The following is a 27,068-nucleotide window of genomic DNA, read 5'->3' on the forward strand; positions in this document are numbered from 1 at the left end:
ATTGGGGCTGTTTGTAGGGAGACAGATGGTACAGGCAGATGTGGGTTTGTGTGTGTGCAAATGCACAGACAGGGACTGGTGATCCCTGAAACATCAGTTAAACCAAAAAAGGATTAATTATGGGAATTAATACATAGAGCCTTGTCCTCCTAGCATTCTATTAACCTATATATATATATATATTTCATGTGCTTTTCATGCTGCTTCCACAGCAGGTAATAGCATTAGAGACGGGAAGGGTTCTTGGGAAAGAGAGGACCAGTGTCTGTGAGATCAGCTGGTGAGAACTTAGTCTGGTTGTGGAGGAAAATGCTAACAGTCTCTGAAACATAGACATTGTTCAGCTTGAAAACCGCAGCTGTCAAAATGTCTTTATGACACGTCTAAAGACTATTTCTGCAAAACACAACCGAATTCCTGACACTTGCAGATATCTCAGGGACATTCCCAGAAACTGAAAGCATCAGGAAAAGCACGGGAGGGACACAAGATTTGCAGGACTCAACATTACTCCAGTGTGGAGCAGAAAGTCTGGCATTTAATTAGGGCTCCTGCTCATACACGTGACCTTCCAGAGGCAATGCTGTGAATGTAAGTTTTGGGAAGCAACAAAACCTCCAGATCTTGGAGGTTCCTGTCTCTGTGGCAGGATCTGTGTGGTTGTGGTGCCCAGAGCACCCAGCCTCTGGGGCATTCCCTGAAGGAGAGATGCCCAAGGAAACACCATCCCAAGTTACTACAGAGCCTGTTGAAGAGAATGCACAGTGTGGGGGGCAGGTGAGAAAGGACATGAGTTCTTCACTCAGTCTGCAGGGAGATCAGGGGAAGGAGGGGAAGCTAGATATTCCTGCTTTGCAGTGTATCTGTAGTTTGCTGTCATCTCGAGTTATTTTACTTGCACAGACTTGTTTGAGGAAGTGCTTCTGGCATGGGAGGACGTACCAGTGCCCAGCATCCCAGGGGTACGTGGCCGAGGTTACACTGTCCCATCACTTTCTGAGGGATATGACTGAGAATCTTGTCAAAAACAGGCTCACTTGCCATTACTCAAAGTCATTATTCATTTGGGAGCAGATCCTAGTGCTGGATAGTGATTCCACTGCTGTAGGTTTCTGCTCTCTGGTGTGTGTGCATAAAATATGTATATGCTCACTAGATACACAATACTACTTATTTATATGTACTGTAGATAGGAAATATGTGCAAATATTTGCACATACCTAACTTTGACATTACCTCTGCTTTGAGCTGGGGCTTAGATTAGATCACCTCCAGAAACCCCTTCCATTTGAAATTGTTTTTCACTGCCAGACAGTTTTCTCAGGCTTCTACGGCATATACTTGTTATAATACTAAGAAGTCTTTTAATGCATTTATTCATTTTTGTCCCTAACATCTGTCCTTAATGCTTGTGCAGCTACATAGCCCTGAGGTTCATTCCCAAGCTGTTCTGCGAAGCAATTTGCTGGTGGTCTGTGGAAAGCTGGAGAACTACAAAGTTATAGTTTTGCTCTAAATTTCCAGCTGGGGAAAGAAAAAAAAGCAAAGAGTACTTTCAGCAATGTTTCTTTGCACTGCAAGCAGCTGCTGTCAGGATGTGATTTTGTGATTGCCTCTTCCCGCTCTTGCTCCCTCCCTGAAATCTATGCTAGGATAAAAAAAAAAGATCTGGCTAAGCCTGCTATGGTCTTGGCAATTTTCAAAGCCAGTAGAATTGGAATTGATAGGAATACCACAAAGTAGTTATAATCATAGTACTGACTGTGAGGAAGGTGTGAAATAACTAGCCACTGCTTTTTTCTGACAGAAAAGCTGTCAGTAAAGAAGTGTGTCTAGCCTGACATCACTGATGGGGTCACTGCAAGACCAGGATTCCAAATTCTTTATTTTCAGTTTTCAGATTGGAGCATAAATTTCTGTCATAAGGGGGGACAATCAACTCAGCTGTATCTGCACTTGTTAAAGCTCAACTTGGTGAGGAATTTATTATCCCAGTGAAGCCGAGTTGATGATTTCTGTGTGGTGAGGATTTCAGCCCGCTTCCCATGCTTATAGCAGATAATACCAGAGTGTGGGAATCAGGAAGAATCCACATTATTGACTTACTGGCTGGAGTTTGAAAGGAGTTTATGGGTTGGAGTTAGTAAAATCTTTGATGGAATTTTGAAATCACTCACCCTATACTCTATGCCAAACCTGACTGGAACAGCAGGGGCTAGATCAGAGGGAAACTGCCAACCCTCACAGACCTTGAGACACTTTCCATCCAGTCCTTCCCACAAGTGGTGCCACTCCCACTACTGGCTGCAGAGCACTGGGCACAGCCAACAGGGCAAGCAGGGCTTTGGCCCTGCCTTCACAAGGGGTGGGACTGCATTTCCTTGTGCATTTATTTCCGTGAAGCGCCGTGCTAATCCACAGTGCCACATAAATAATTAATAGGGAGCTCTCGGCTGGGGCTGAACACAGCCAGCTCTGCCTGCAAAGCTATTTTTTATTGTAGAGCTATTACTTGAGTCTGTTCAGCATTTCCCTGGAGTTAGCTGCCTTTGTGTGAGGTCGGACAGGATAGGTGGGTTTCTTGAAGCAAGAAAAAAAGTGATGATTTGCACATATTTGTGTAGTATGTTTATTGCAAAAAGGAAAAAACAGATTTTTCCTTCATGAGTGGAATACCCAGTTTATCAGATGTACTTCTGCTGCTGTTTTTAAACTCTGTTTTCAAGTCAGAAAACTGTGAGGAGTCTACTTGCATTTAATTTGAGCCAGAGGAGTGCATCTGTCCCAGCAGAGGTTAAGCCAGTTTCAGCTGAAGGAGATGAATGGGGTGATACTGCACCCAATTCACCACTCACTCATGACTAAGTGGTGAATAACATCCCTGTGAACTCAGGAGGTGGCTTTTGATTTAGTATTAGAAGAGAGATGATGCTGAGTGTGACACAGATACCCCAGCAGTGAGAGCACCTTGACCAACCACAGATGTGTAGGTGCACAGATACATAAAATATCCATTGCGATAATTCAGTCTCTCTTCTTGAAAAAAGCAATTCCTGGCCTTGTTAGAGCATCTAGCAGCAAAAAGCTCAAATGAAGAGCAAGGGCAGGGCAGAAAGTATAAACTGAAAATAAAGAGCATGAATAAAAAGCAGGGTTTATTTTAACTGGGGCCACACAGATAAGTAAAGGCAATTGCTCCCCATTCTGGGGAAGATCAAAGGCATTAGTCCTGGCTGGGGGCATCCACAGGACCTGCTGCTGGAGCTGCAGGAGCAGGGAATGGCTGCAGTGGTCACCTGCCAGCAGTGATTGCTGCTCTGTGTCAGCCTTACCCACTGAGAAGATTTACAGCCTCTTTGGCAAAGCACTGAGGGTCTCCAGTATCAATCATTACTGATTCTGAAGGATTTTCTAGGAACACTAACCAAATCTGCTGACAAATCCTGGAAGGGGAAAAATTAGCACATGCCCAAGCTGAGCACAGGTGGCAATACCCTGGGCTGTGGAGAAGCCCGGGGCTGAGCAGGTCCCTCCCTGCAGGATCATGCAGCAGTGACAGGAGCTGGTGGCACTTTGCGCAGAGCAGTGAAGGGGCTTAGAGATTATTTCTTATCAGTTCTGACTTTTCAAAAGCTTAAGCATTTTCAGCAAAAGAAATCTCTTGAAGAAAGGTTCTTCAGGCAGGGGAATCAGGGGAAGGCAATCTGCCAGCGGGAGATCAAGGATTATTGGGCCAGTTTTTGAAACAACATGATCAGGAATGCTTGTTCTAATTTGAATGGCTTTGCTCCCTATGGCTGCTGTTCAGCCTGGCCAGCACAACAGCCCTGTGAAATACAGAAGAGCAATATTTCCCCATATCCACATCTGCACGAGGCAGGTGAGGTTTGTCTGCCTCCAGCTCCACTCTCGAGCTATCAAAAAAGAGGCCCGAAAGGCAGTGGCAGAACCCCCACCTCAGCTCTGATCAATCACAAAATTAACCCCTAAAATAAGTACTGAAGGGCAAAACCATCTTGAGGCTTTACAGGGGCCACATCAAGGTCTAAAATAGTATGTTAGTAAGAAATGCATGTTGAGCCATCGTGATCCTGTTTGCAGGAAAACAGTGCTGGTGTCAGTCATTGTGCTGCATGTCACCGACATAAAACCCAGACTTGGTCATTCGTTAGCTCAGGTCATGTTTAGGCCATGCCAAAAAGAAAAAAGAGGAGCAAAGTCTCCCTCTCCTTGGCACAATACAAATATAGGGTAAAAGACAAGTAACACCAACAACTGCATTTTGGTTGAGTTGTATATTCTTTCTTTTTCTTGTGCTTTGGTGCTTCAGACTTGCTTCCTTAAGCAAAAAGAAAGAATTACAAAAAACTCTACAACCTGTTACAGGTGGGTACTCACTTGCTATAAATTATTTAAAGGCTAGACTAATGGAGGCTCCCTTATTTATCTTCTTTAATTTATGGTTTTGGATCTACTGAGGTTTAATCAGAGTTGTCTTCCATTCCTTTACTGCCCTTGGAAATCAATCACTTGGATAACTTGTCACAAAAATAAAACTTCCTTAAAGTTCTCATCATGGACATTTATTTCAAAATTCTGAACACCTACCAGCAATCTCAAATTCCTGTTTTAAATTTACTGCTTAAAAACTAACTGATGTATATGCTTTTTGGTGGGGAATTAAGCTTTTTTTTTCCAGCACACATTCAATCATAAAGGAGAGATTGGAGCAGGTGATACATTCTGAACAGAGGTCTGTCCTTCAGGTTTCAGACTGGGTGTGTTGGCACAATGATGGATGTATCTTGTGGCTTTAAGAGGGTGCCTCCATAGGTTTGGAGTTTTTTTTCCCTATGCAAGTCTGTCCATTGCCCACCCTCTCCATAAAAATCAGAAACCAGGGAAGTCTGGAGTACTGTTTTCCTCAGTTATTGTGAAACCTTCAGTTTGCAAAATCTTGATGAGTAAGGATGTGCTTTAAAAACCACTAGGATTAAGGGTTGCTTTTTAATATTTTTGAGATGTTTGATACTTGTCTGGCAGAGCTTAACTTCTTTGACCCTTGTTCCTTCTTTGTGATGCTGTCTTCCATTATCCAGGGAGCTTGCTTCAGTGTTTTGATAACTAGAATTGGATGTTTCTGTGGAATGAAAAGGGTATTGCAAGGCAACTCTTCTTGCTTTACACCACATCTCTTTCACCAGAGATCAGAGTGCTTCTGCCACCCTCTGCTCCTTCAGGTTCAGAGCAGAGGGAGCTAAAACCTTTATTGTCCTCGAGGACAGGTTTAAAATCCCTCCATCCCAGAAAATCCTCCTGCTTATCATTGCTTTATTATCCTTCCCAGCATGAGGACAGCATAGTGAGCTGTCCAGAGGAGGAAGGTGGAAGATCCAAAGCAAAACGGCAATGCCCATGTTGAGTTTCTACTCAATTCTCTTGAATAGAAACATGAAAAGCCAGTATGTTGTCCAATAAAATCAATCCAGATCACCAACTGCAGCTGACACATTTGAAATCAAGCATTTCAGAAGTTTCAGTAGGTTACTTTTTTATAAAACTACGTAATTTCAGGTCAAATTGAGAACAAATCACTTTAACAGTCAAAGGAAATGTTTCGGGTTCAAAAGTATCACCACACCTTTCCAAAAAGTGGGAAAATTACACTCAGAGCAAAACTGAAGTACTGCTCTTCCTCAGATCACTCTGGAATAGAGATTGGCAAAACCCTCAAACCTGCACCCTCGAGAAATTCAAGTGGTCCAATGTAATTGTGGCAAAGTGAGGAAGCCTTTCAGGAACTTCCTAGGAAGGGAACTTCTGCTAACAGGAAGCCCTTTACCTGACTTTGCCAGCTGATCCTCGCCTAAGTGCCCACAGCAAGGCAGTTGGTCCCAAGCTCCCTGAGCAGGGAAGAGGATGCTAACCTGGCTCGCCAGGCTCTGGAAAAGACCCTGGAGCAAGGAGAGTAGCTGCTCCCTTGCCCCGTCACCAGGAGTCTGGGAGGCAATTTCAGCCACCAGAGAGAAAAAGAAGCTTTGGGTGAATTTGCTCCAGTCTGATGGAGCTCATCTCTTTCTAGATGCTGCTAAATCATTCTTGACAGGGAAGACTTATCCCTAGGGCTTCTAAAACTGCTTCTGACAAACAGCCTTGTTTGGTGTTGGAATGTACTGGATTTCCCTGAGCACTATGCACCCACAGTATTTTCTGCTAGGAAGGAATGCTTGTGTTCTCCTTGAGCTCCTCATCCCGGATTTTCTAAATTACACAGGACAAATGCTGTGCTTGAGTGCACGAGGTGAATTATGTGGAAGAGAAAGTGAACATTTCTAACAAGCATCTTTTTGTCAGAGAGTGGTTACTGATGTCTTTTACAACATGTTTTCTTGGCTGCTTGGAAGAGAATGGGAGCATAATTTTGAAATTTCTCATTCCCTTCCCCAACTTACCATTCGTATGAGAACACATTCCCGTGGTGTATGGAGCCTTCCCCAGGGATTAGTTCTTGGTGAAGGGTTCAGCCCAGACCCTAGAGGAGCAGTATGTCCTCCAAGAGTAATAATGGCTGACAATAATAATCCAGTGAAAAATCAGTGTTTGTGATGTTTGTGATCCTTTCCTAAGTCTCATAACAGTTGAAACTCCTGGCTTTTCTCTATTCTCACATATAAGAGAACACTGCCTGTGAACCTTTATGGTGAATAGGTCTCTAGCACTTGGGAACAAGGGAGAGAGCCAATCCTACCAGCACATTAAATACCTGCATAGCATTGTCTCGAAAAACAAAAGAAGCACAGAAAGGTTGGGGGGAAAGGTTTGTTTTGGTTTTTGCTTAAAACAGTTTCCTATTTCAGTGCCATTCGTATGCATTGTGGTGGCAGCCAGAAAGTGGCATTACTGAGGCAGTTAACTTTTAAATCTAGTTGCTTTTAATCTTAATCATTAAAGGCTGTTCTTTTCTCTCTCAATATTGCCATTCAAAGCTGTAGCTACTTGCAGCGTAAAGTATGAATTCATGTAACACTGGATCATTAAACTGGGAAAAATATGTTCAGCAAACTATCAAGCTTTTAATTATAGTTGTTACACTAAATTTCCACTCATTTCTGAAGTGAGAGCTTCTATTACTCTCACAGCTGAAGGGTAATGCAATAATTTTATTTTATATGGGAATAGCTGTTTAAAAATCACAAATACTGAATTGCTGAGACAGGTTTTACTTGGGTAATGCTCTGCTAGCCAAACAGGACTGTTGGACAAGGTGTACATCTCAATCCTGAAAATAATTTACAGCTGTAAGATGAGAAAGAGCTGAAAGCTGGGTGGTATTTTTCCATTGTGGGAGACCTTCCTTATTCCTCAAGCTCTTCCGTGGGCTCTGCATTCCCCCTTCTTTGCCCTCTCTCTCCTCTGCAGGGGTTCAGCACACCCCATGGCTTGTGGCACCACTGAAATGAGTAAACCCAGAGTATTTCTGTATGTGGAATATCAGTGGGTTTGAGCAGTTTAAGAGCAGAAGCCTTTAAGAAGACTGGTTTTAGCCATCCTACAGCAGGCTCTTTCCAGTCTTTTGCAGACATGGGGATCTACAGGCACAGGTTTCCAGCCCAAAATCCCCTCTGGTTTTTAACACTCACCTTAGAATATTTACAGCAGGGATGGGTAGCTTTTATTTCCTGATAATGTACTGGCAGCCTGTTCCCAGTTACAGCAGAAATAACAGTGAAAGCATGTGGGAAACTGTATTCCCTTTCCTAATAACAAATACAGTGGAATTGCACTTTATAATACCACAGACATATTTGTTTATGATGCACATAAATCTCGGGATAAGTCACTAGGAAGACACATGCAGAGCTTTTTTATTATAGAATTCACATTCTGCATTTTACCTACCTTTTTAAAATGTAATGCATTACTATTATTATTATGGTCATTATTATTACTATTGACTATGCAGAGCATAGCCTCAGCAGTTCACACTTATTCCTGGAAATCCTAAATTAGTAAGGTTATAGAGTATTTAATCTCTATTAATGGTAGATTCATATAGATTAATGCTTATTTATGCATGTATATTCAATTAATTCCCAAACATTTGTGCTAATTTGCTGAAAAACCTACAGTAAATATTATTACAATGGAGGTCTTCAGTCTTTGTAGCCCTCAGGGATTAAAATATTACTGGAAAATGGACAGAGCACTTTGATCCTCATCCCTTGAGCCTCCTTCCCTTGTCCTGTTCTCCACCAGGGTGCTTTTCCCCACGTACAACCTGCTGCCTGCGTGATTTGCCCTGTTAAAACAAGTGGGTCTCCACCAAAAAAGCACTTGTGCTATCAAGAATCAGTGACAGCTTTAAGAGCCAATATTTCATGAGGTTTGGGCAAGGCAGGCAAATACAGTCTCCTGTCAGAAATGTGAATTCCATCATTTTTTATACCACTTTTTACCTGAAGAGCTGATGTTTTGGGGTGAAAAACATACAGGTCCTGAAGCCCATGGCTTTAATTCAATCTGATTCAATCCAGGCAGTTCAAATGTAATAGTGAGACAACCTGTAGAAATTGCTTCAGTGTTGGTATTTTAGATTGAATATGTAATGTAAAAACTACATTAATAATTCTGGCTTTTATGTAAAATGAAGAGGCAGTAATAACCTGAAATATCCATTTCCTGGGATATTCTCATATTAAAGAAGTCTCAGCAAAGTGTGAGTTATTTGCATTTTTTAATTTCTGGAAGATCAGCAATTCCAAAGCTACATTTAATTATGATCTTTGGAATTTTTTTTTTTTTTTAATATTCTACAAACTGCCCCCTTTTCCTTTAGGCTGCCACAGCAGATGAGCTGCCAAAACACAATTTTGTTTGAATCGTATTCACGTGAAACATTCTGCATTTCATAAATCAACATTTTGCCACAGGAAGCTGTTTCACTGGTGCAATCCAAGTTGATCAAGTAACAAGAATATAAACTTCATTTTCCTCTGCCTTGCCACTTTGCCATTTTAGAAGGATTTTCCACTTATTTAGTGTGAGGATAAATGGCTAAACAAATAGGGTGGAAGGAAAACTTAAAATCCTACCCTCTGTATTTTTCCATACCTTGGTCAGAAAGTATTGTGAAGGTGGTATTAGTTTTAAGAGATTTAGTTTGTGGGCTTTCAAAACTAAGTGCTAAAATGCCAATTAAATGACTACATCAATTAAAAAAATTAAACTCTGAGAGAAGGGATTCAGCCTTTTTCAATCAGAAGTGTTAAAAATAGCAGGGATGTCGTGCTAGAGAAGCTGAGTGTGTATCACACCACAGATCCCACTTGTGTTTGGGTGCTGTCTGGATGAAAAATGTGAACAGCAGACTAAAATAGTGCTGGTAATTAGCAGAAAGAACAAAAACACAGAGGAGAGCAAGGTTTACAAATATTTAGAGAAATTGTCATGGCTTGGAAAAGGATGTTTATAATTTGTGCTTCTGAAGGCGAAAAAACCACTTAATCCATGGCTTTATTTCCTAAAGAAGGCAAACTCTGGACTCTAAAAGGGGGAACTTTAGTTTCTTACAGAAGCTGTCAGGCTGCCTTGGGGCCTTCTGTGCCAGCCTCAACTGGAAATACGGGAGCTTCTTATTGTATGCTCCCCTCATCAATGATAAATGCTGCAGTTTGAGGTCAGAACACTCCAATGCAGGCAATGTGTTGCAGTAAATCAAATCCTGACGAACAAAAACGCTGCCCAGAAAGCCCTGGAGTGTTTTAGCCAATACATTGGTTTGCAGGAAATTGTCAATAGTTTATCCTTTCATTTTCTTGTAAATTTTTGAAAATTAAATTCTTCATGGAATTAAATAAAAATTGTTTTGTTTTCTCCCTGACATTTCTGGAGAGAAATTCTTAACTTCTATAAGATACTAGCTATAAAATGGTGTGACTATTTAAGCTATAAATTACCATGTTTGACATTAGAAATTTTGTTGACACAAAATGACATATTTAAATTACCAATTAGGCTTATATTAGAATTTACCATGAGGCAAAACAATTTTTGTCTTTCTTTTTTTGAGAGATGAATGAATAGCCATCGAAAATAATTTTTATTTAGGTACTGCAGGCCTAGTGAGGGTATGCAGAGCACTGTTCTCCAACAAACTCTGCTGAAAGCCACCCCTGCCTCATTCCAACCCTTCCAAGCTATGCCTAACTCCTGTTGAACGATGGACTCAGAAGGTCATTTGCTCTGATGTCTCTGTTACAGTATTTGGACTCTGTAGATGTCCAGAGGAAAAGGAGACATTTATGAAGATTGTGCAGCCCCTTGGAAATGCCTAAATGTCCCTGCAGATGAATGCACAGCTCACAGGAAGCAATGGGCACATCCCAGATGTTGACCAAAGGCAGTTTTTTCAGGAGCAGGAGGTGTGGCTTGAGGGTTATTCTGTTCTGAGGTACCATAACCTGCTGCTGATGATTTAGCAGTTTGGAAGTCCCACCTGCTGGCACGTGATGTTTACTTTCAGGAATGACAATTAGCAGAGAGTGTCCATCTCAAAGGTAATTTGGCACTTTACAGGGACACCATGCCCAGTGTTTGGGGTGCAGCTCTTGCTGGACTCTTGTTGTGCCCTCTGCCTAAGCTGGGGTTTGGTAACGTTTACTTAAAAACCCTTGGATTATTCTGCCTGTATGGGAAGAAGACAGGTGGAGGTGTAGAACATTGGAAGTAAAAGCAGCAAGTGAAGGGATCTTTGGCAATATTCATAGAAAAGGCAAAGACTCTAAGATTTAATTTGTGTGAGGATACGTAGATAAAGCTATAGGGGTGCATGGACAGACAAATCTCTCTAGGGATTTGAAGCCAGACATAGTCAAATATTTGGTTTTATGCCGCATTATGATACAGAGCTGGACAGAAAATGCCTAGTTAATTATTGCTAAATAATTTAAGTCTCAATTTTCTCCTTTTCTCTTGGAGAATTTCTCTATTCCTCACCTGTTTGTCCATCCCTCCCTGTATCCACCCTTTTCCTGAGCACTGCCACTTGCACATCATTTGAATAATGCCAACGGTGCTAAATTGAGCTTTTGCTCTAAGTGTTCCTCCTGCTCCCATTTGGATGACAAAGGCATATTTAAAGTCACTTAAGTAACACTGCTCCTGAAGGAGCTGTGTTATAGATGGGTTCCTGGTAATGTGTTTATTGCTGCATCAAGTGCTTTTAAGGCAATAATTATGACTGCTCTTGCAGTCTGCACTGCCTGGCCCTTCTACAAGGCTATTCCATCATTTCAGAGTGCTGTTTTCTGTGCCGGAAGCAACTGTTAGAGCTCCTTTTTAACTAATATGCATTGTTTTAAAGGTCAGGTTAATGCAGGTCTCTTGAGGGGTTGATGTAAAGCAGATGTGTTTTTTGGATCCTATGGATTCCCTAAGTGAAGCTAAATTAAATTGAGTACCACGTGTATCCTGGAAATATACTCCAGTATGACACAACCTATGACTTGAGAATTATTTTGGAGAAAGGATTCAAGAAATAAGTACAAATCCAGGAAATTAGTGCAAGTGTAGAAGAAGAAGGTGTCACAAGTTAGTGGTGCTTGGCGCAGGATGTGTGAGCACTAGAAATCTCTGAATTTGACCTGAAAACCCCGCCATTTCTATATTTTTAAATGTGAGTTAGTTTTCAAACATTCAGGAAAATCTTGCTTGGGACATAACTGTTTAATAAATTCAAGAGGTAGAAAATTTGAGCCACCAGAATCTGTTTTCTGGCAAGACTGTATAAAACACTGTCAAGACCACCTAATCTTCAGTGAGAACCTGGCAGACGAGAGAACCCCAAAACTATTGTAATTCAGGGAGGGTACTCAGACAGACAGTCAATCCATCAGGCTGCCAAGGAGAAGAATACATGTTTTTCTGGTGGCAAGGGAATTGTGGTTTTTAACTACATTGGTACAGAAATTCTGAATGAAAGAACAGGCCCTATTGAAACAAAAGAAGTATGAAACATTTTGTCTGATGTGTCTTGACAAGGCACTTGAGCAGTATTCAACACTCAAATTACTAAGAATTGGGTGAGTCAAGAGACCTGAACAAGGAAAATATTGAATGAACTGTCATCTCTGATGAAGCAGAATGGAGCAGGCACTCCCATTTTTAAAAAGATTATTAAAGTTTTCATGTAACGCCTCTCAGCTGCTCTTTAAATTCATTTTTAAAGAGTTCAAGACCATCCAAAAGTGGGAGCTCCAGAACTCCACTTCATTGTGTTCTTCACTGTCACTCTCAAGTGCTTTAGAAGGTGACAGAAGTGCCACCCAGCCTGTAGTGACTAATGCTTGGCTGTCTCCTCTGGATTCCTGTGCTCACACATCTCCTGGGCTCAGCTTCTCCCTGGACTGGCCATGGGTGTGGTTACTTTCCTGGCAGGGGCTTATTATTATTAAAAGAGTATCATGGTGACTGTTTTATTTCAGGACTGACCATTCTGTCATGCCTGGCGATGTGGCCCAGACATTTCCAGTTGTTCTACCTGAAAGCAGTTGTCCTTGCACAAATTCAGGGGTAATCCTATGCTGGAGAGATTGAGTGGTTGAACTCAGCTTCCTGCTGTGCCAGTACTTTCTAATTTGGAATCACTAGGAAAGATGCAGCTCCAACATGAATTCTTGGCTTTAAAACACTAAAATGAGCCAGAAATCACAGGCTTTATGTGTTCCAGGCATTTTAATGATGGCAAAGGTCAAAGACAAAGTGCAGACTGTGGCAGTGAGGAGGTGTCAGAGACTAATGTGATTCTTATTTCCACTGAAGGAAGTGGGCTGGAGCTCAGAGGAGAACGCAGACAGGCTGCAAGGAGAAGGAAGGCCTGCAGTCAGCAGTAACACAACAAAGGACATGGCCAAGCACAGCTCCATCATTTTAGAGTAGCTCAGAAAGCCCAAGGATACTCCCATCCCTATAGTGACAATTAGAGGGACTACTGAAAGGGAAAATACAACTGTGGGAAATGGTGGTGCTGGGACAAGCAATTTCTCCTTGATAATCTTATCCGCTCCAGCAAAGAGAGTGGGGGAAGAGAGCGGAGCAGGTTGCTCCTGAGTCCACCCAGAACATGTGTTGCAGTCTAAATTCCAGAGCTGAGAGGAGGGTAGAAAGTGAAAGGCTAATGCCTTTTGCTTTATTTGGAGGGCTTTTTTATTTCTTTTATTTATTAAAGAGTAAATGCCTTAGCTTGCACTGTGCTCTTGCAGGGCTTTTGAGTTAACAATAGAACGTGTATTTGTGAAAGGTAAGGGAAAAGCCCTGGTGGCTGTGTGGAGCTCTTCCTGGGTGAGTAAATATTGTACTAGCTCATACTATGGCAACAGAAAAAATAGAAATACTTCAGCAAGTTCTTACTCCGTGTTTGGATAATGCAGCCCTCTCTGTGCTCAGTTAAAAGCAAACTCTAAAGGTGAAAGCTTTGTATTTTTTCTGTATGGCACTCCCAGACACAGCATAACAAGACATTTCTAGGAGTTTTTTGCCAAATCACTGATGCCAGTGATACTGGACCTGGGTGGCTGGGAACCAGTATCATTTATAAGTATACAAATTCACTGTTTCTGCAAATGAACTGATGAATTCTTTTGCCCTCTAAAATCAAGCACTGAGATAATATATTGGCAGGCAGGAAAAGGAGAAATTCATTTGCAGAGGCTTGCTAGGCTCAAGATAGATCTCGACAAAGCTTGGAAAAACAGCTTTCTGTGGCTCTGCTCAGTTCCTGTTAATTACTTAGCCAGACATGACCTCGCACAACTCCTCTAACACCGGGGACTAGGAGATCTTCCGTGGTAAACAGAGCCCATAATAACCCTGTTCTCTAATCTCTGTTTCTGTGGCTGATGCCACCCTTTATAAAACTGTATGTATCCCTATAGCACCTAATTGAGAAACAGCTTTGTGAGGGAATAAAAACATTTGGGTTGCAGAAGTAATTACACAGGCATGGATTTACTTGTTATATTATTGTTACATGCTAATATTGTTACCAGAAGACTCGCAGGATATTAAAGCATTCCCGAGGGATTTGGGTGTGTATGGCACCTTTGGAGAGCCTAGCAGAGAGTCCCTGTATCTCTGCAAAGTGAGCCCTCTGTGAGCAGCCACAGCCACTCCTCCCAAAGGCAGGGCAATGCTTTGCCATCACTGAAATACCAACCTCCTGAGTAGGTGTTACTTTTGTCTCTCAAGCAAAGCTTCTCTGCCATATGGGGTGAAGCCAGGTCTGCTGGTTCTTAATTGCCTCCTTCCCCCAGTGACTTGGGAGATTGTTCTCTAACTGGCTGTAATTATCCTTTTCTGTAAACTAACCAAAGTGCACTCTGCTTTCGGTGCTATGTTCATTAGCAGGATTCTGTTCTGTGGGTTACTGTATTCTGGGAATGCCCAGGCTGTAGGAACGGACTGATTTGTGTAGCAAGTGTTTGTGAAATACCCTGAGGAACAAATCCGTGCTGGATAACTGGTTCAAAATGGAATCCATGATGCTGAGGACAAAGTATCTATGGGTGCTCAAGTTGCAGGGTGGATTTATGTGTGAAACATTCACCTGAAAAGGGAGATAAACTTTTTGTTGTCCCTGAAAGAGAGCTTGAGGGGGAGGTTGGTTTGAGCCTGTGCCTGCAGACGATTTCTCCCCGTGGTTAGTTTGTGGCATGATTTCTTGTGTGAGGTGAGGAGGGGATTTGTCCTGTGAGTGGCGCTGTTCGTGTTGTTGTGATGGAAGTGGGCTGCTATTTTGGCACTGGAGAAATGTGGGAAGAATGAAAGCTTCCCTTCCTACCCTGGCTCAGACATAATGAATGAAAGAAGGCTCACCATGCATCGCTTGAAAAAAAAAAATTTAAAAAGGTCTCAATCCTAACAGATGTTTTTCCTTGCTATTGCCTAGATATTCAGCAGTGTGGACTGGTTGGTTTTCAGATGGATAAATGTGTGCAGCATACAAAAATAATGCTGAATGCTTTTAACAGCATCCAGCTCCTACTGCAGCCCCTGGATGTGGAGTTTTCTGCTGTGTCTTCTATAACAAGCATGGAAGCATGGCTGCTGTGCCAAGCACAGGTGGAAAGGTTTGCCTAGCAATGTTGTTGGCTGCTGTACCAAGCACAGGTGGAAAGGTTTGCCTAGCAACGTTGGATAATAATGGAGGTGACTTGGGTTTTTTTCCTGCATAATGAGGTGATGCTGGTGAGAACTCTGCTCTGAATCTCCAAATGTCTCTGTGTGGACAGTCCTCTGCTGGTGATGGGGGCTCTTGAACTGCTGCAGACTAGTAACAGGCTTCCTTAGCGGAGCAAACCACGTCAGAAGGATGCTCTCAAAAATGCGCAGGCGGGAAGCTATTGCTGAAAAACTTGTTTCACAATTGCCTTTTGAGTTAATTTCCTCTTGTGTGCAAGCCCTTTCTCGGAGCATTTTCCCATATATTTCCAGAGAGAGAGAGCACTTGATCACTGAGCTTGTGCACAGTGCTGAGATCTCAAATGCACCAGGCGCTTGGAGTGTCTGGTGCTCAGAATCAGCCCTGATGAGCATTCATATGCCTGGTTTGGCTAATAGAATTACCCCAGGTGTTCTGATGTGCAAAATTGTTTCAATTGTATGTGAGACTACTGCTTTTGCTGGGTATTTGGATACCTCAGTGGTCTGGATGAGGAGGCAAATGAATATAGAAATTGTAGGAATGGAAATAAGGATTTAGAAATTAAATGGAAATCTGCCTTTAAAAACAAAAGGCTTGCTTATTATTCTTGAAAGCATTGGGTATTTACAGGAAAAACCCTCCAGAATAAAGGGCTGGATAATGTGATATTGCATGCTTAGGGATTCAATTAATCTCTGACTATGATTCCCACATGTGGAAAATGACAAGAAATAACTGTCATGCTGTTGAGTTCTGTCTATTCTTTCCAAGTTGCACACATCTTTGAAAATTACTCTGAAAAAATTTAATGGTGTCCCTGGATAGTACAGATCAGGAAAATAAGGGTAGAAGAGCCCCCAGTGAGTAGTCAGTGGGCCTTTCACTCTATCAGATGCTTATGTCACTTGCTCGAGTGCATGCTGTGGTTCCACCCTGTCACTGGTAACTTTAAATGCTTACCTACTAGTCTGGTAATGAAAATTATCCTGCTAACTTGTAGAAGTCACATCGGGGCTGTAACTTCTTCAGGCTCTTTTTTTCCTTTTGCTCTTTTTGTTCTTTTTAAATTCAGTGATGGTGAGGTTTAAAAAGGCAACCATCTTGTATTGTTCTGTCTAGTTCAGAGGAACAGTGAGCGAAATAATATGGAAAAGGCTTCTAAAAGGTATTTTTATATATATATGTGTAACATACATGTGTACGCCCCTACATATACACAGTCATATGTGCATCTCTATGTATGTGGGCAAAATGGCTTTTAATCTCAGGCTGTGGTTTATGTATCTGCTGCCTGCACTTGTGTACTTTCAGCCTTTACTAGGAAAAGGAGCTTTTCAGCTTTTACAAGCTTTGTCTCTTTTTTTAAACACCCATTTGCACATACACGTGTCCGGGATGGTATCCCCCAGTTCTCACTCACCTTCACATCGTTGACGTTCATCCTTGTCCCCTCCTTCCCGACAAAGATGTCGTCTATGTCAACGAGAATGTAGCGCTCCAAGGAGAGCGTGAGCTTCTTTCCCGACAGGAAAGAGATGGCATCGATAAAGATGAGCTTGTGGAGCCAGAAGGTCAGGTTGTTTCCAAAGAGGACTCTCTGGATGCCGTCATGCAGGCCCAAGTCTTGGATGACGGTTGCATAGAGAGCAGCCCTCGGCAGTGTGGCGGGGGTGGGCCTGGCGGGCTGCAGCTCAGTCAGAAGCACGGGCTGGTAGGTGGAATGGTTAAACTGGAACACTGTCCAGTCCTCGCCGGGCAGGGGGCCCTTCTCCACCCTGGGCGCTTTGGTGATGCGCAGCAGGGGCGACTGAGGGTTCACCACGCAGTCTCTGAGGGCCACGTTGTTGTACAGCTGTAATGGCAACCCTTTCATTCTGACACTCGGGGAGCTGTTCTCGTTGGCTTTATGAAAACCAATTATGCTAACACTGTATTCCACACAGTATTTTTCCAGAAGCTCTCTATTCCATGAGTCCATGGACACGTACTTTAGAATATTCTCATATATAACAATGGTGTACTTCCCTCTCCCGTTATCTGTGAGAGGGGGAATGTCCCCCTTAGCTGGTGCAATGACCATGTGGTACTGAAACTTGCTGGACTCAAGGATGGCTATGATGTCTTGCCCCAGCTGGGAGTACTGGCTTTCCACAAACAGGAGCACAGTGGGATCAGTTCTAGAGGGATCAATTGGCTTCGGTGTTCTCAGCTCCGCAGACCTGTAGGGCAGAAGTTTGAGGTCCTCACACTCTGCTTGTCCAGTGGTTTCCACGAGGGCCATTTCCTGCTTGTAGCCAGTGTAGAGGAAATAGGCAGAGATGACAATACTTGCCAAGCAGAAGGTGGCCAAGAGAATGACCAGAGTTCGGAAGCTTCTGCGGAGCTTCCCGACGAGATTCATCTTTCGCAGGGCTTCCAGCTCCTGCTGGACTTGCCACTTTTCCGGGTGCTCTTCCTACAGTGCCATAGGAATGAGGAGTTGCGGAGGTTCCCCTTCCAAGATGTTCATGTGACCATTGCAGTGCATTTATGAAGCTGTTGGGGAAGGTTGTAAAGCTGTTGGAGTGGCAAGTCAAAGGATCCGGAAAGATAAAGTGAAAGAGGTTTTCTCAGAACGCAGCAGCTGCCAATAATCAATGAAGAGGACTCTTAACATTATCTGCAACAAGAAGTAAAAGAAGAGTAAGTAAAACAAAATCCATAAAGCAATTAAAAACACACAGTAATAAGGCCAGTGATTGATACTGGTAATCTTAGTAAAGAGGGAAGTTTCTGAGTAGTTCAAGGAGCACTCAGTGTCACTTGCTTTCTCGGTGCATTAAGATAAGCTGCATTAAACAGCTCCCCCGTGTTCTTAGCATACAGAAATGAAGTCTGAACATAGCTTTCTGAGGATGTGCATCTACTTATCAGCATTTCTTATCTAAAATGCATTGTTGCTATTGCAAATGGGAGCAACGGAAGATTGTAGGGGCAAAATTAGGACAAAGTGAATCTTTGTAAAATATGGGACCACATTCCATGTCAAATTCAAATTGCATAAGTGATAAATTCTGTGTTGGACTGGAAAACTAATGTGAGCAAAGTGAAAGGACAGGAGTTTGAGGAAAGATTTGTAGGGCTTTCTTTCCCGTTTCCATTTTGCACTCAGAGCAATCAGTACTTCACGGTCCATTTTAGGAACTATAAAGATTCTATGGGGATATTCCAAGTGAATGAGCAGGCTGCTACAACTGCAGGCTGCAGCTGTGCATGGCTCTGCCTCCATCAGGGATCAATAGGAGGTGCTACGTAGCAGAAAAAGTACCTCCAGAGAGCTGTTTTAGTGCTAGGTGGGCAAGTTGGTGCATGTGCTGGTCCATGACACCTCCAGCTAAAGCACTGGGCCTCTGGTCTGGCCCTGTATGGATGAAGTACGAGGTGCATAAACCTCATTGCTCTGAAGCCCTTGTGCAATTCCTGGCAGGTCTGCCTAAATTGGTGAAAAATTGCCATTGGTAACAGTAAACTGTATGATTCAGAGGCAGTTAAAGGTAACTAAATAAATAGCCCGTGCTGCTCTATGGATTTAAGTAGGAATTAACATCTTTCTGAATTATTTATATTGTTTGTCTATTGGAACAACGCGAGACAGTAAACAATGAATGATTTTGGAACTGCAGGGAAGAAATGCTTTTTCCAGGCAGATACTTATCAGTTGATGTGTCCTTCTCCATTAACTCAGATTGCACTTTTGACTTTTGTTCTGCAAACTATTCATTCATCTTAAGCTTTGCACCTAAAACTGGAAAATGCTTCTAAGAAGCATTTAGAGAGAGGGAGTTGTTTCTGAGGCCATTTGTGGCTCTGCCAGGTTCAAGCTCTTATCTGATTTACCTTCCTCAGCTGGAAGCTTGCTAGGAGATGGATACCCCTGGATTGTGGGCTATTCCATCAGTGACCCTGCTGTGTCACACAACTGGCCAAGAGCGGAACAAAGTGGGGACAGAAATAATAATAATAAACCTCTTCTGCATTTACTCGTTTCTTATGTGCGAGAGAAGAAATATAAAAGAAATCACAGCTATCATTAGGAAATGGAAGTCATCCTGATAATCTTAAGAGTATTTGCCCTGCTTTGGTGCTTCCCTTGTTCTGTCGTTGTCTGCTTGCTGGGATTTCACTTGTTATTAAACCTCCAATTAAGATTTCCTCAAAAGATAACACTGGATCAAGTGAAGCATCCTCTGCAAGCCGGTGTTGGAGTTTGGCTGACATTGATGAGTCACTCAGCCCGACTCCGAGGGTTTATCAGATCAGGACTCCTGCTCTCCGTGGGAGGGGCAGCCTTCAGGGCTGGGTGATGTGTTCCCCCCAAACAGCTGATTGCAAAAGGCTTGCTCGGTCAGCACGAGACAGGCAGGTAACTTGGAAAAATCTTGAACGTCCCTTCCTCGGACTGTGCAGCCTCGGCTTGCTTTGGGCACTAGAGGGCAATCGCTTCTTGCTTTTGCGAGGCAGCACCTGCTCTCCCCTCGCTCCCGAGCGCACAGCCCTGCCTGCGGCCACGCTCCCGCCAGAAGGCTTCGAAAATCCCCAGGGAACGTAAAACACCTTAATTAAGACTCTTATGTTTAAAAGTAAATAAAACCCAGGACTTCTGCTCTAAGAAATGTGCCGCTAGATCACCCTGGATTGCTTAGCAAATGTTTCAGCCTCCACCTGTGGCACAAGGGAATAGCATGTGAGGAGAGCTAAAACTGCACATTTCCCCCTCAGTGTTTGGTCTTGCTGGATGTCCTGGGTACCGGTATTGCAAGCTGTCAAAACAGTAAACTTCACGGATATTATAGCTTGTATTACTAAATAGGAGAATCCCCATAGTTTATACCAGCCAAAACAAAACTATGGTCTTCATCCCTAACTATTTCCTCCAAATAACACTGGTAAAATCTCATCCAGATAAAATACTAATTATCAGATTTAATGCTAACTACTATCTGTTGTATGCAGATGTTATAACCAAATGCAAGTATTCCCACTTATTGAGATCTCTAAATATACAGAATTGGTAAAGAATTTAAACTTGCATAAGGAAACCTGGCATTGGAGCAGATCTTTTTTAGTCTGCACATTGTGTTTGAGCTGCTCTGTTGAGCTGATTATACTGTTCAGTAAAAAAAAGAATGGTGTGAAGTAATTAAAGGTTATGAAAGTAAATCAGCTGTATTAGCCATTAGTGGGACTTTTTCCAAGGCATAATTGGAAGTTAAGTGCCATTTGTGCCTTTGAAACTCTCCCCCTTAAAGTTCAAGAGCTTTATATTCCCTCCAAAATTCAACTATCTTCGGAGAGTTCCTGTGCTAGATTAATTTGAAAAACATGGAAATAGGCCATATTTCATAATTAGTGTTACTAATGGAATTTCATTTTGGAAACCAGTGTTTGAGGGTCCTGTGTTCCTGTGGTCACTGCTGAGCGTTCACTGACTTCAGGGGGGTAAAGCCCAAAGCTGGGCACATTTAGTCAAGGAATCAAGGTTACTTTCCTCCAGAGCTGGTCTGTTCAGCTGGCTTACTCAATGTGGGGCCTTTCCCCAGCAAGAGCAGAACTCTGCAGTACAACTCTGTTGTGATGTCAGAGACATCTGCAGGGACTCTAATTTTTCTTTAATTCAGGCAGCTGAAGAAAAATGGAGGTTTAAAAATTGCTGCCTCCTTGCTAAATAACACTTCCTGCTTGCCCGCAGAAATGCATTTGATTGATGACTAAAGTGTGCTGATTTTGAAGATGATTGATTGGGAGATTAAGACTTGACTATTTAAAACTGATAGCACGACAGCGAAGAGAAACAGCCCCTTATTAGTGCCATGTGTTAACTGTGCATCAGGAATTAAAGCTGGCTCCCTCGTGGGCCAGCTCCCACGGGCACAGCTTCCCCCAGGGCTTGGTGCCTGAACAGGCAGACTTGGTGTGTAGGCTGGGGGGGCTCCTCTTATGTCTGATCATAGGTAGGCAAAGGATCTCTGAGCTACTTCAGCTTATGGAAAGTAGAAGTATTGCTATTAAGCCATCAGATGTGTTCATTCACCCTGAGGATGGAGCTAATGGACTTCACATCTGCAGCGAGTTCAGAGCGTGCCAGTGCTGACAGTGCCGAGCAGAGGAGCAGGACCCTCGTTGTTCCCCAGCAGTGTGGCCATTGCTAATCTCCCGTCTGCACCAGAGTGCACTGCTGGGAGTAATTCACCTGGAGGCAGGACAGAGCTTTCCCTTCCTTACTCCAGAATAAATCAGAAGTCAGAATGTCTTTATTGTCTATATATAAAACTCCCCTTTAGGCTAAAAACCTAATGTAAAGCCTTTCCTCTTTTCTTTCCTTTCCTTTCTTGTGTGACTCCTGTCATTTACTAGCAGCCCAATGAATCATGGTACCTGCCTTGCTGCTCCTTGCATGTGACTCCTCATTCATTACAGAAACAAGCAAACTGATTTGAGTGATAAATGGCTCCTGGTGACCATTAGCAAAAATTCAGTGTTTCTATTCACTGCAGAAAGAAAAAAGAGCATTTTTCTTTTTTCACTCTCACAAAAGTTTCCAGGAGACTTTTGGACTGAGCTCACAAAACTTAGATCCTCTTTGAAAGTAACTGGTTTTTTCTTTTCCAAACTTAACAAAGCTGCAATGTGCTTTGTGTTTGTAAATGTGGCTTTGCTTGAGACAGATGTTGGTACCACCTTTTCATAGCTCATCACAAGGTGTTAGAAAACTCTTTACCTAGGATAAGGCCAGCCTCTCAGCTGATAAAGGCTACTGCAGACCTTCTGACTTCTATTTTATAATTTCTGAGTGGAAAGGCTGCTCAGCACTTTCACCTCTTTTGTTTCTTTTCAATGACTAATCATGTGTAAATTAATCCCCAATTTTTCGGTATTTTCAGCTATTTGATCAAGTCTATAGTGCACATGTAATCTTGAGTGATTTCAGAAAGTTAAATGATGCCAGAGGGTGAAGTCGATAATCAATGAATATAAAGCAAAGAGTTTGAAATACTTCAACTTGTGCATTTAATGAAAGCTGGTGTGATTTTAGTGTGAAACAATACTTGGAAGGGAGCTGTTTGCCCCTGCTGACTTCTGTTTCTCTTTGGCTTTAAACGTTTCCAGATGATTTCAGGAACTGGTGAAAAGGCTCCCTGGTGGAGCAGTGGCCAGAGGGTGATTTGGAGATGAGTTTTACACACCGGAATATTCTCACACAAGTGTACACCTATGCATATGCACATCCTTTGGTTCCCCAGCCCACATGTGACATTTCATGTTGCTTAGCTCCTAGCAGAAATGTGCTTTAAGACTTAACCAGACCACACTTCTGCTGAGTGTTGCCTGATGTTCAGCCTCAATGCTTCCTTCTTCCGACCCATTAACTTCCAACAGTCCCACGGTCATTTGGACCACCCAGAAAATCCCCTAAATATCCATCTGGGGTATTTCACTGAGGCTTCCTCCAAATGGCACAATTTATGGATCTCTAACGCATCAGTACTTCTGAACATAACGAGTAGTTGTAATAGTTCCTCAGAAATTGCTGACTGGTGGTTTCTCTGGAGTGTCAGGCATGGAAGCTCCTGGAAATCAGTAATTTAGGTATGGCCTGATGAGAGCCATGCATGAAGAGAGAACCTATGTAAGTATTTCTTGTTTCTTGACACAGTGGCTCTAGGCACTATCACAACAGGTAGGTGTTAGTGACCACGCTCACCCTCTGAGCAGCTCCAGATGTTGTGCTGTGATACCAAAATTATCACCATATATATAATATTTTGATGTCATCAGGCAAAATACCTTAAATTCTGTGGCCAGACTTAATATAATTTTAAAAGTACCTTCTTAATGCAGTTTCTAATAAAGGTGTCCATCTAGCACGAGTGATGGTATTAAGATCTACCACTTTTCACCAGTAACTCACCAAAAATTCAAAAAGATAAATAGCATTAATGGGTACAAGCCTGACTTTCCCAAGGTCACTTGGGGACCCATGGCTGAGCTGGGAGCAACAGCCCCTTGCTCTTGCATAACATCCTTCAGCAGATGTTCACAACCCTCATGGCACGTGTATTAAAGTAAAAGGCTGAAAAGAAGGTGTTGAGAGATGATCTGAAGGTCAGCAGCTTACTGCCAAGGCCAGGAGGACAGAGCCAAAAGGTCATGGCAGGGAGTTGGGCCTGCGATCAGGGATGTGTGTGACCTGCAGGACTGAGTCCTTGCTTTGCTTTCACGATGGGATTAATGGAGAGTGCAGGTGAAATTACCACACTGTCAGTGCCCCAGTCCTTGTGAATGAAGGTGGGGAATAAAAGCAGGCTTTACACAGTGTTCTGAGGCAGCCTACAAAACATTCCCCCTGACTTGATGCAACAAATCTCCTGCTCTCGCTTGGTTAATGGCTCTTCATCACTTTTCAATTCATAGTTTAATGCTTCAATGGAAGCCAATTTGAATTCATTTAACTCTTCAAATAAAACTTTTGTGAGATGCTGTATCAGATGTTTTATTACAGTCCCTCTATTCTGGTACTGTTTTCCACTTTCATACGGCTGTCAATTAGCTTTCCAGTTCCAATAGAATGATTTGTGTTGTGAACTCAGCTGAGAGACAACATTTGTGCAATAGAATGGCTCCCTAAGTAGGACTCCTTAAAGTCAATCAATGTAGTAGCCAAGCTCTGTACATGCGGTTTGATTGGATACACAAGCTAAGCCATTAAAAAAAAATTGCTAAAACCATTTTTGTAGTTCTATTAGCAACCAAATAACTGCAGATTTTCTGTATTGATTTTGAAAATTTACCAAGGATTACAGATTTAGTGGATGATTATTAAAACTTTTTGGAGGTTTCTTACACAAAAAAAGAGATACAGTCCTAGGCTCTGGGATAGCCTGTCAGAAGCTAAACTATTTCGTTTCTATGCTTCTTTTTAGTAGTTAATTGTTTCCCACGCTTTCTGTTGTCCTATTGCATTTCTGGGAGCTAAAAAGGTTTGCCACCATGTGAGATAATTAAAATGTGTCCACTCTTATACCAATGCCAATATATTTCACTGAATAACATGTTTTGTGCTGTCTGTATCCTGTCACGGGGACTATTTGTGAGAAAGTCAGATGTGGTCACATCTGTGCTAGGAATTAAAAGGAGGCCACTAACTTATTTCAGAGGGACTACTGCTGTCACATAGTAATGATCTATTGCTACTGCACAGGAAGTCTATTTAAACCCAGATAGCAAAGACTTTGTACTTAAATCTTTAGTACAGCACGTTTGCCACATGAAATTTAAACAGAGGTTTATTCTGAGTTTGCTCAAGCCTGGTTCCAGCCAGTCAGACAGAGTTTCCAAGCTCTGTATACATTAATTCTCATTATAATGGCTTCCCTTTATTTAGTCTTTAAGTAATTTCTGCTGGAGTCCCCTTTCCCCATCTTTGTCCTCACTGGCTGAAGGGTTTTGTTATCTTTGAGAAGATTTGGAAGAAAAAGAGGGAGAATACACAGAGTTTGGTCCCACCAATTTCTGGTCAGAGCAGATGTGTGGGCTGGAGCATCATCCAAGCCACCAGTGCTGGTGACAGCCAGGCAGGGCTTGGCAAGTAGTGGCTTTCAAGCAAAGTGAAGCAAGGAGTGAGTGAAGCCAGGGTGACCCTCCATGTGTGCCTCCTCTTTTTTTTGTGTGCGCTTCTTGGACTTTCAAACAGCTTCTAAAGGGGAAAATTCAGTCACTTCCACCTTGCTCATAAATACTTGCATTTATCACTGCTTTTATTGCATGGCAGTTCGGGAGCAGGAAGTTTATAATACTTCTCCTGTCTGTTCCTAGTCTTAGGGCTAGACTAAGTTCTAGGCAGTTCTTTAAGAAAATTTTGAGTCTTAGTACCAGTTCTTTACAGGCAAGATGAGCTTTTTGTGGGGACCATTTATGGCTGCACATATTGCTGCTGTCAGTAAAACTCATCTAGACAGAGAAATTTGGTCATGTAACAAAAATACTACAATATCCAAGAGACTTTAATGTATTTAAGTATTGCAGACAAGCCAGAAGGAAGTGTCATGCAAGATTATTAACACAAATTCAAATTCTTACCTTGAAATGACTGGAGGTATGCTGTTTGCCTATCAAGAGAAAAAATGCTTTACGGTGAGAAGATAAGGCAGGGAGTAGGATCTTTGATTTCTGTCTCTGCCACCATCATGTTTGGCCCTCTGGAGGCCACTGATGTTTTTCAGCATTTCATTTTTTCCTGTCTTTGTTGAGGGAATATTAGCCTTTTCTACCTTTACATGGGCATTAGCTGTAAAATGTTCTAAGGTGATTCATGTTTGGTTCAGATGTGTATAGCATGGATATTGCAAAGCGTGCTTTTGGGAAAGCCAGTGCAAAATTCATACTTTCATGTGCAGGCAAATGTGTTTGCTGTGCTTGCTTCCTTTTTCTTCTTATTCTTTGTACCCTGGTTAAATTCCTTTGTGTTTATTTCTGCGACTGTTTTATGGGGTTTCTCTGAGAGAAGCCACTTTGTCAGCCAAATGAAAGATCTCTTTAGAGATTTCTGGTGTGTCATCTGTGACCTATAGATACTGTTTTGCTCTTGGTTCAAAATATAAACAAATGTTTCCTTTTGAAAGATCTATGCTTTGTTTTGTCTAGATAAAGTTCAATTTGGAAATGCCACTAGTAGGATAACAGTCCTACTTGGGAATTCAGGGGATTTTTTGTTGAGTCACGCTGAGCTCAGAGACTGGAACTAGAACTAATACCATTAGAGCTCTGTGATGGAATAGAGAGGCTTTGATTAACCTCTTGCTTTCGTGAAAAATCTCTGTTTATTGAACTACTGAGGCATTAACTTATTGTTGAAGGGGGAGAGTGTGGAATAAAAAAAATCCAAATGGTTGTCAGTCTTTCTGAACATACTGCCCCTGAATCAGGCTGGAATTGCCTTTACATTCCTGTCCTCTTCTGGGGGCTGAGTGCATAACTCTACTTGGTTTTCAGTAAGAATCTCCAGAGTGTATTGTGGAAGAGAAAATCCAGCCTGGCTTTCTGGGTTATGGAAGGGGCTTACAAAATTATGTCTCATCATTTGACACCGTATGTTGTAATCCATAAAGCTCAGTTTTAGATAATATATACATAGAGACTTAATTTTCTGCCTGAACACAAATATTTTTTTCCATGGAGAAGAAAGCCTTTTAGGAGGTCCTTCAGTTAAAAATCTGAGTATGCAGAATGACTGATGCAGGCACATGGAGCTTGCTCCAAGGCTCATTGAAAGTTAGTCTGATGGGAGTCTGTCAGGTGTTTTAAGGCATGCATGGCTCACTTTGCTTGCCATGTGGACGTTGCATATCACCAAATTATCTTTAATTGTGATTTTTCAGGTACAAGTAACAGTACCATGCCCTTCTGCAGGTGATTCATTCACCAGGATGCTGAGGCACAGTTCCATCCTAAACACTGTGACTGCATGGGGGTAGAATAGTGAAGCCATTTAAAATTGCAATCCAAATACAGTCTACACAGTAGTAATAAATAAAAATGCCCTGTAGTTATTCCAGCTATTTAGGTGGGTAGAGTGCAGGCAGTCCAGCAAAATATCAAGGCAGAGGGCTGGCCCTGCTTTGGTTTAAACTAAAAAAACCCAAGAAGCTATGAGGGCTTTAAAATCAAATGTGATCAGTAAGTCTAATTTCTGTATCTTACCCAGAATCCTAGAACACTGCACTTTCCTCTCCTTTCCAGAAACTTCTCTGTGAATCACTGACCACCTGCCCTGCCCTCTGGGGGTTTAGGGGGCTATCTATATCCCAGTGAGAGAGAAAAAATTCAAGAATGC

At 42.3% G+C, this 27,068-nt stretch overlaps 1 protein-coding gene across 1 annotated transcript in view; it reads right to left on the reverse strand.

The window, feature by feature from the left end:
* LOC138109320 (bifunctional heparan sulfate N-deacetylase/N-sulfotransferase 4) overlaps window positions 1-17,607 on the reverse strand; it is a 55,920-nt gene extending 38,313 nt beyond the window's left edge. Inside the window, exon 1 of the mRNA XM_069012532.1 lies at window positions 16,620-17,607. Within this exon, the coding sequence (XP_068868633.1) occupies window positions 16,620-17,600 (981 nt within the window). The 5' untranslated portion in view covers window positions 17,601-17,607. The remainder of the gene's footprint in view (window positions 1-16,619) is intronic.
* Between the last annotated feature and the right edge of the window lie 9,461 nt (window positions 17,608-27,068).

The sequence above is a fragment of the Aphelocoma coerulescens genome, chromosome 4 (genome assembly GCF_041296385.1).
Source record: "Aphelocoma coerulescens isolate FSJ_1873_10779 chromosome 4, UR_Acoe_1.0, whole genome shotgun sequence".
NCBI classification, from domain to species: domain Eukaryota; kingdom Metazoa; phylum Chordata; class Aves; order Passeriformes; family Corvidae; genus Aphelocoma; species Aphelocoma coerulescens.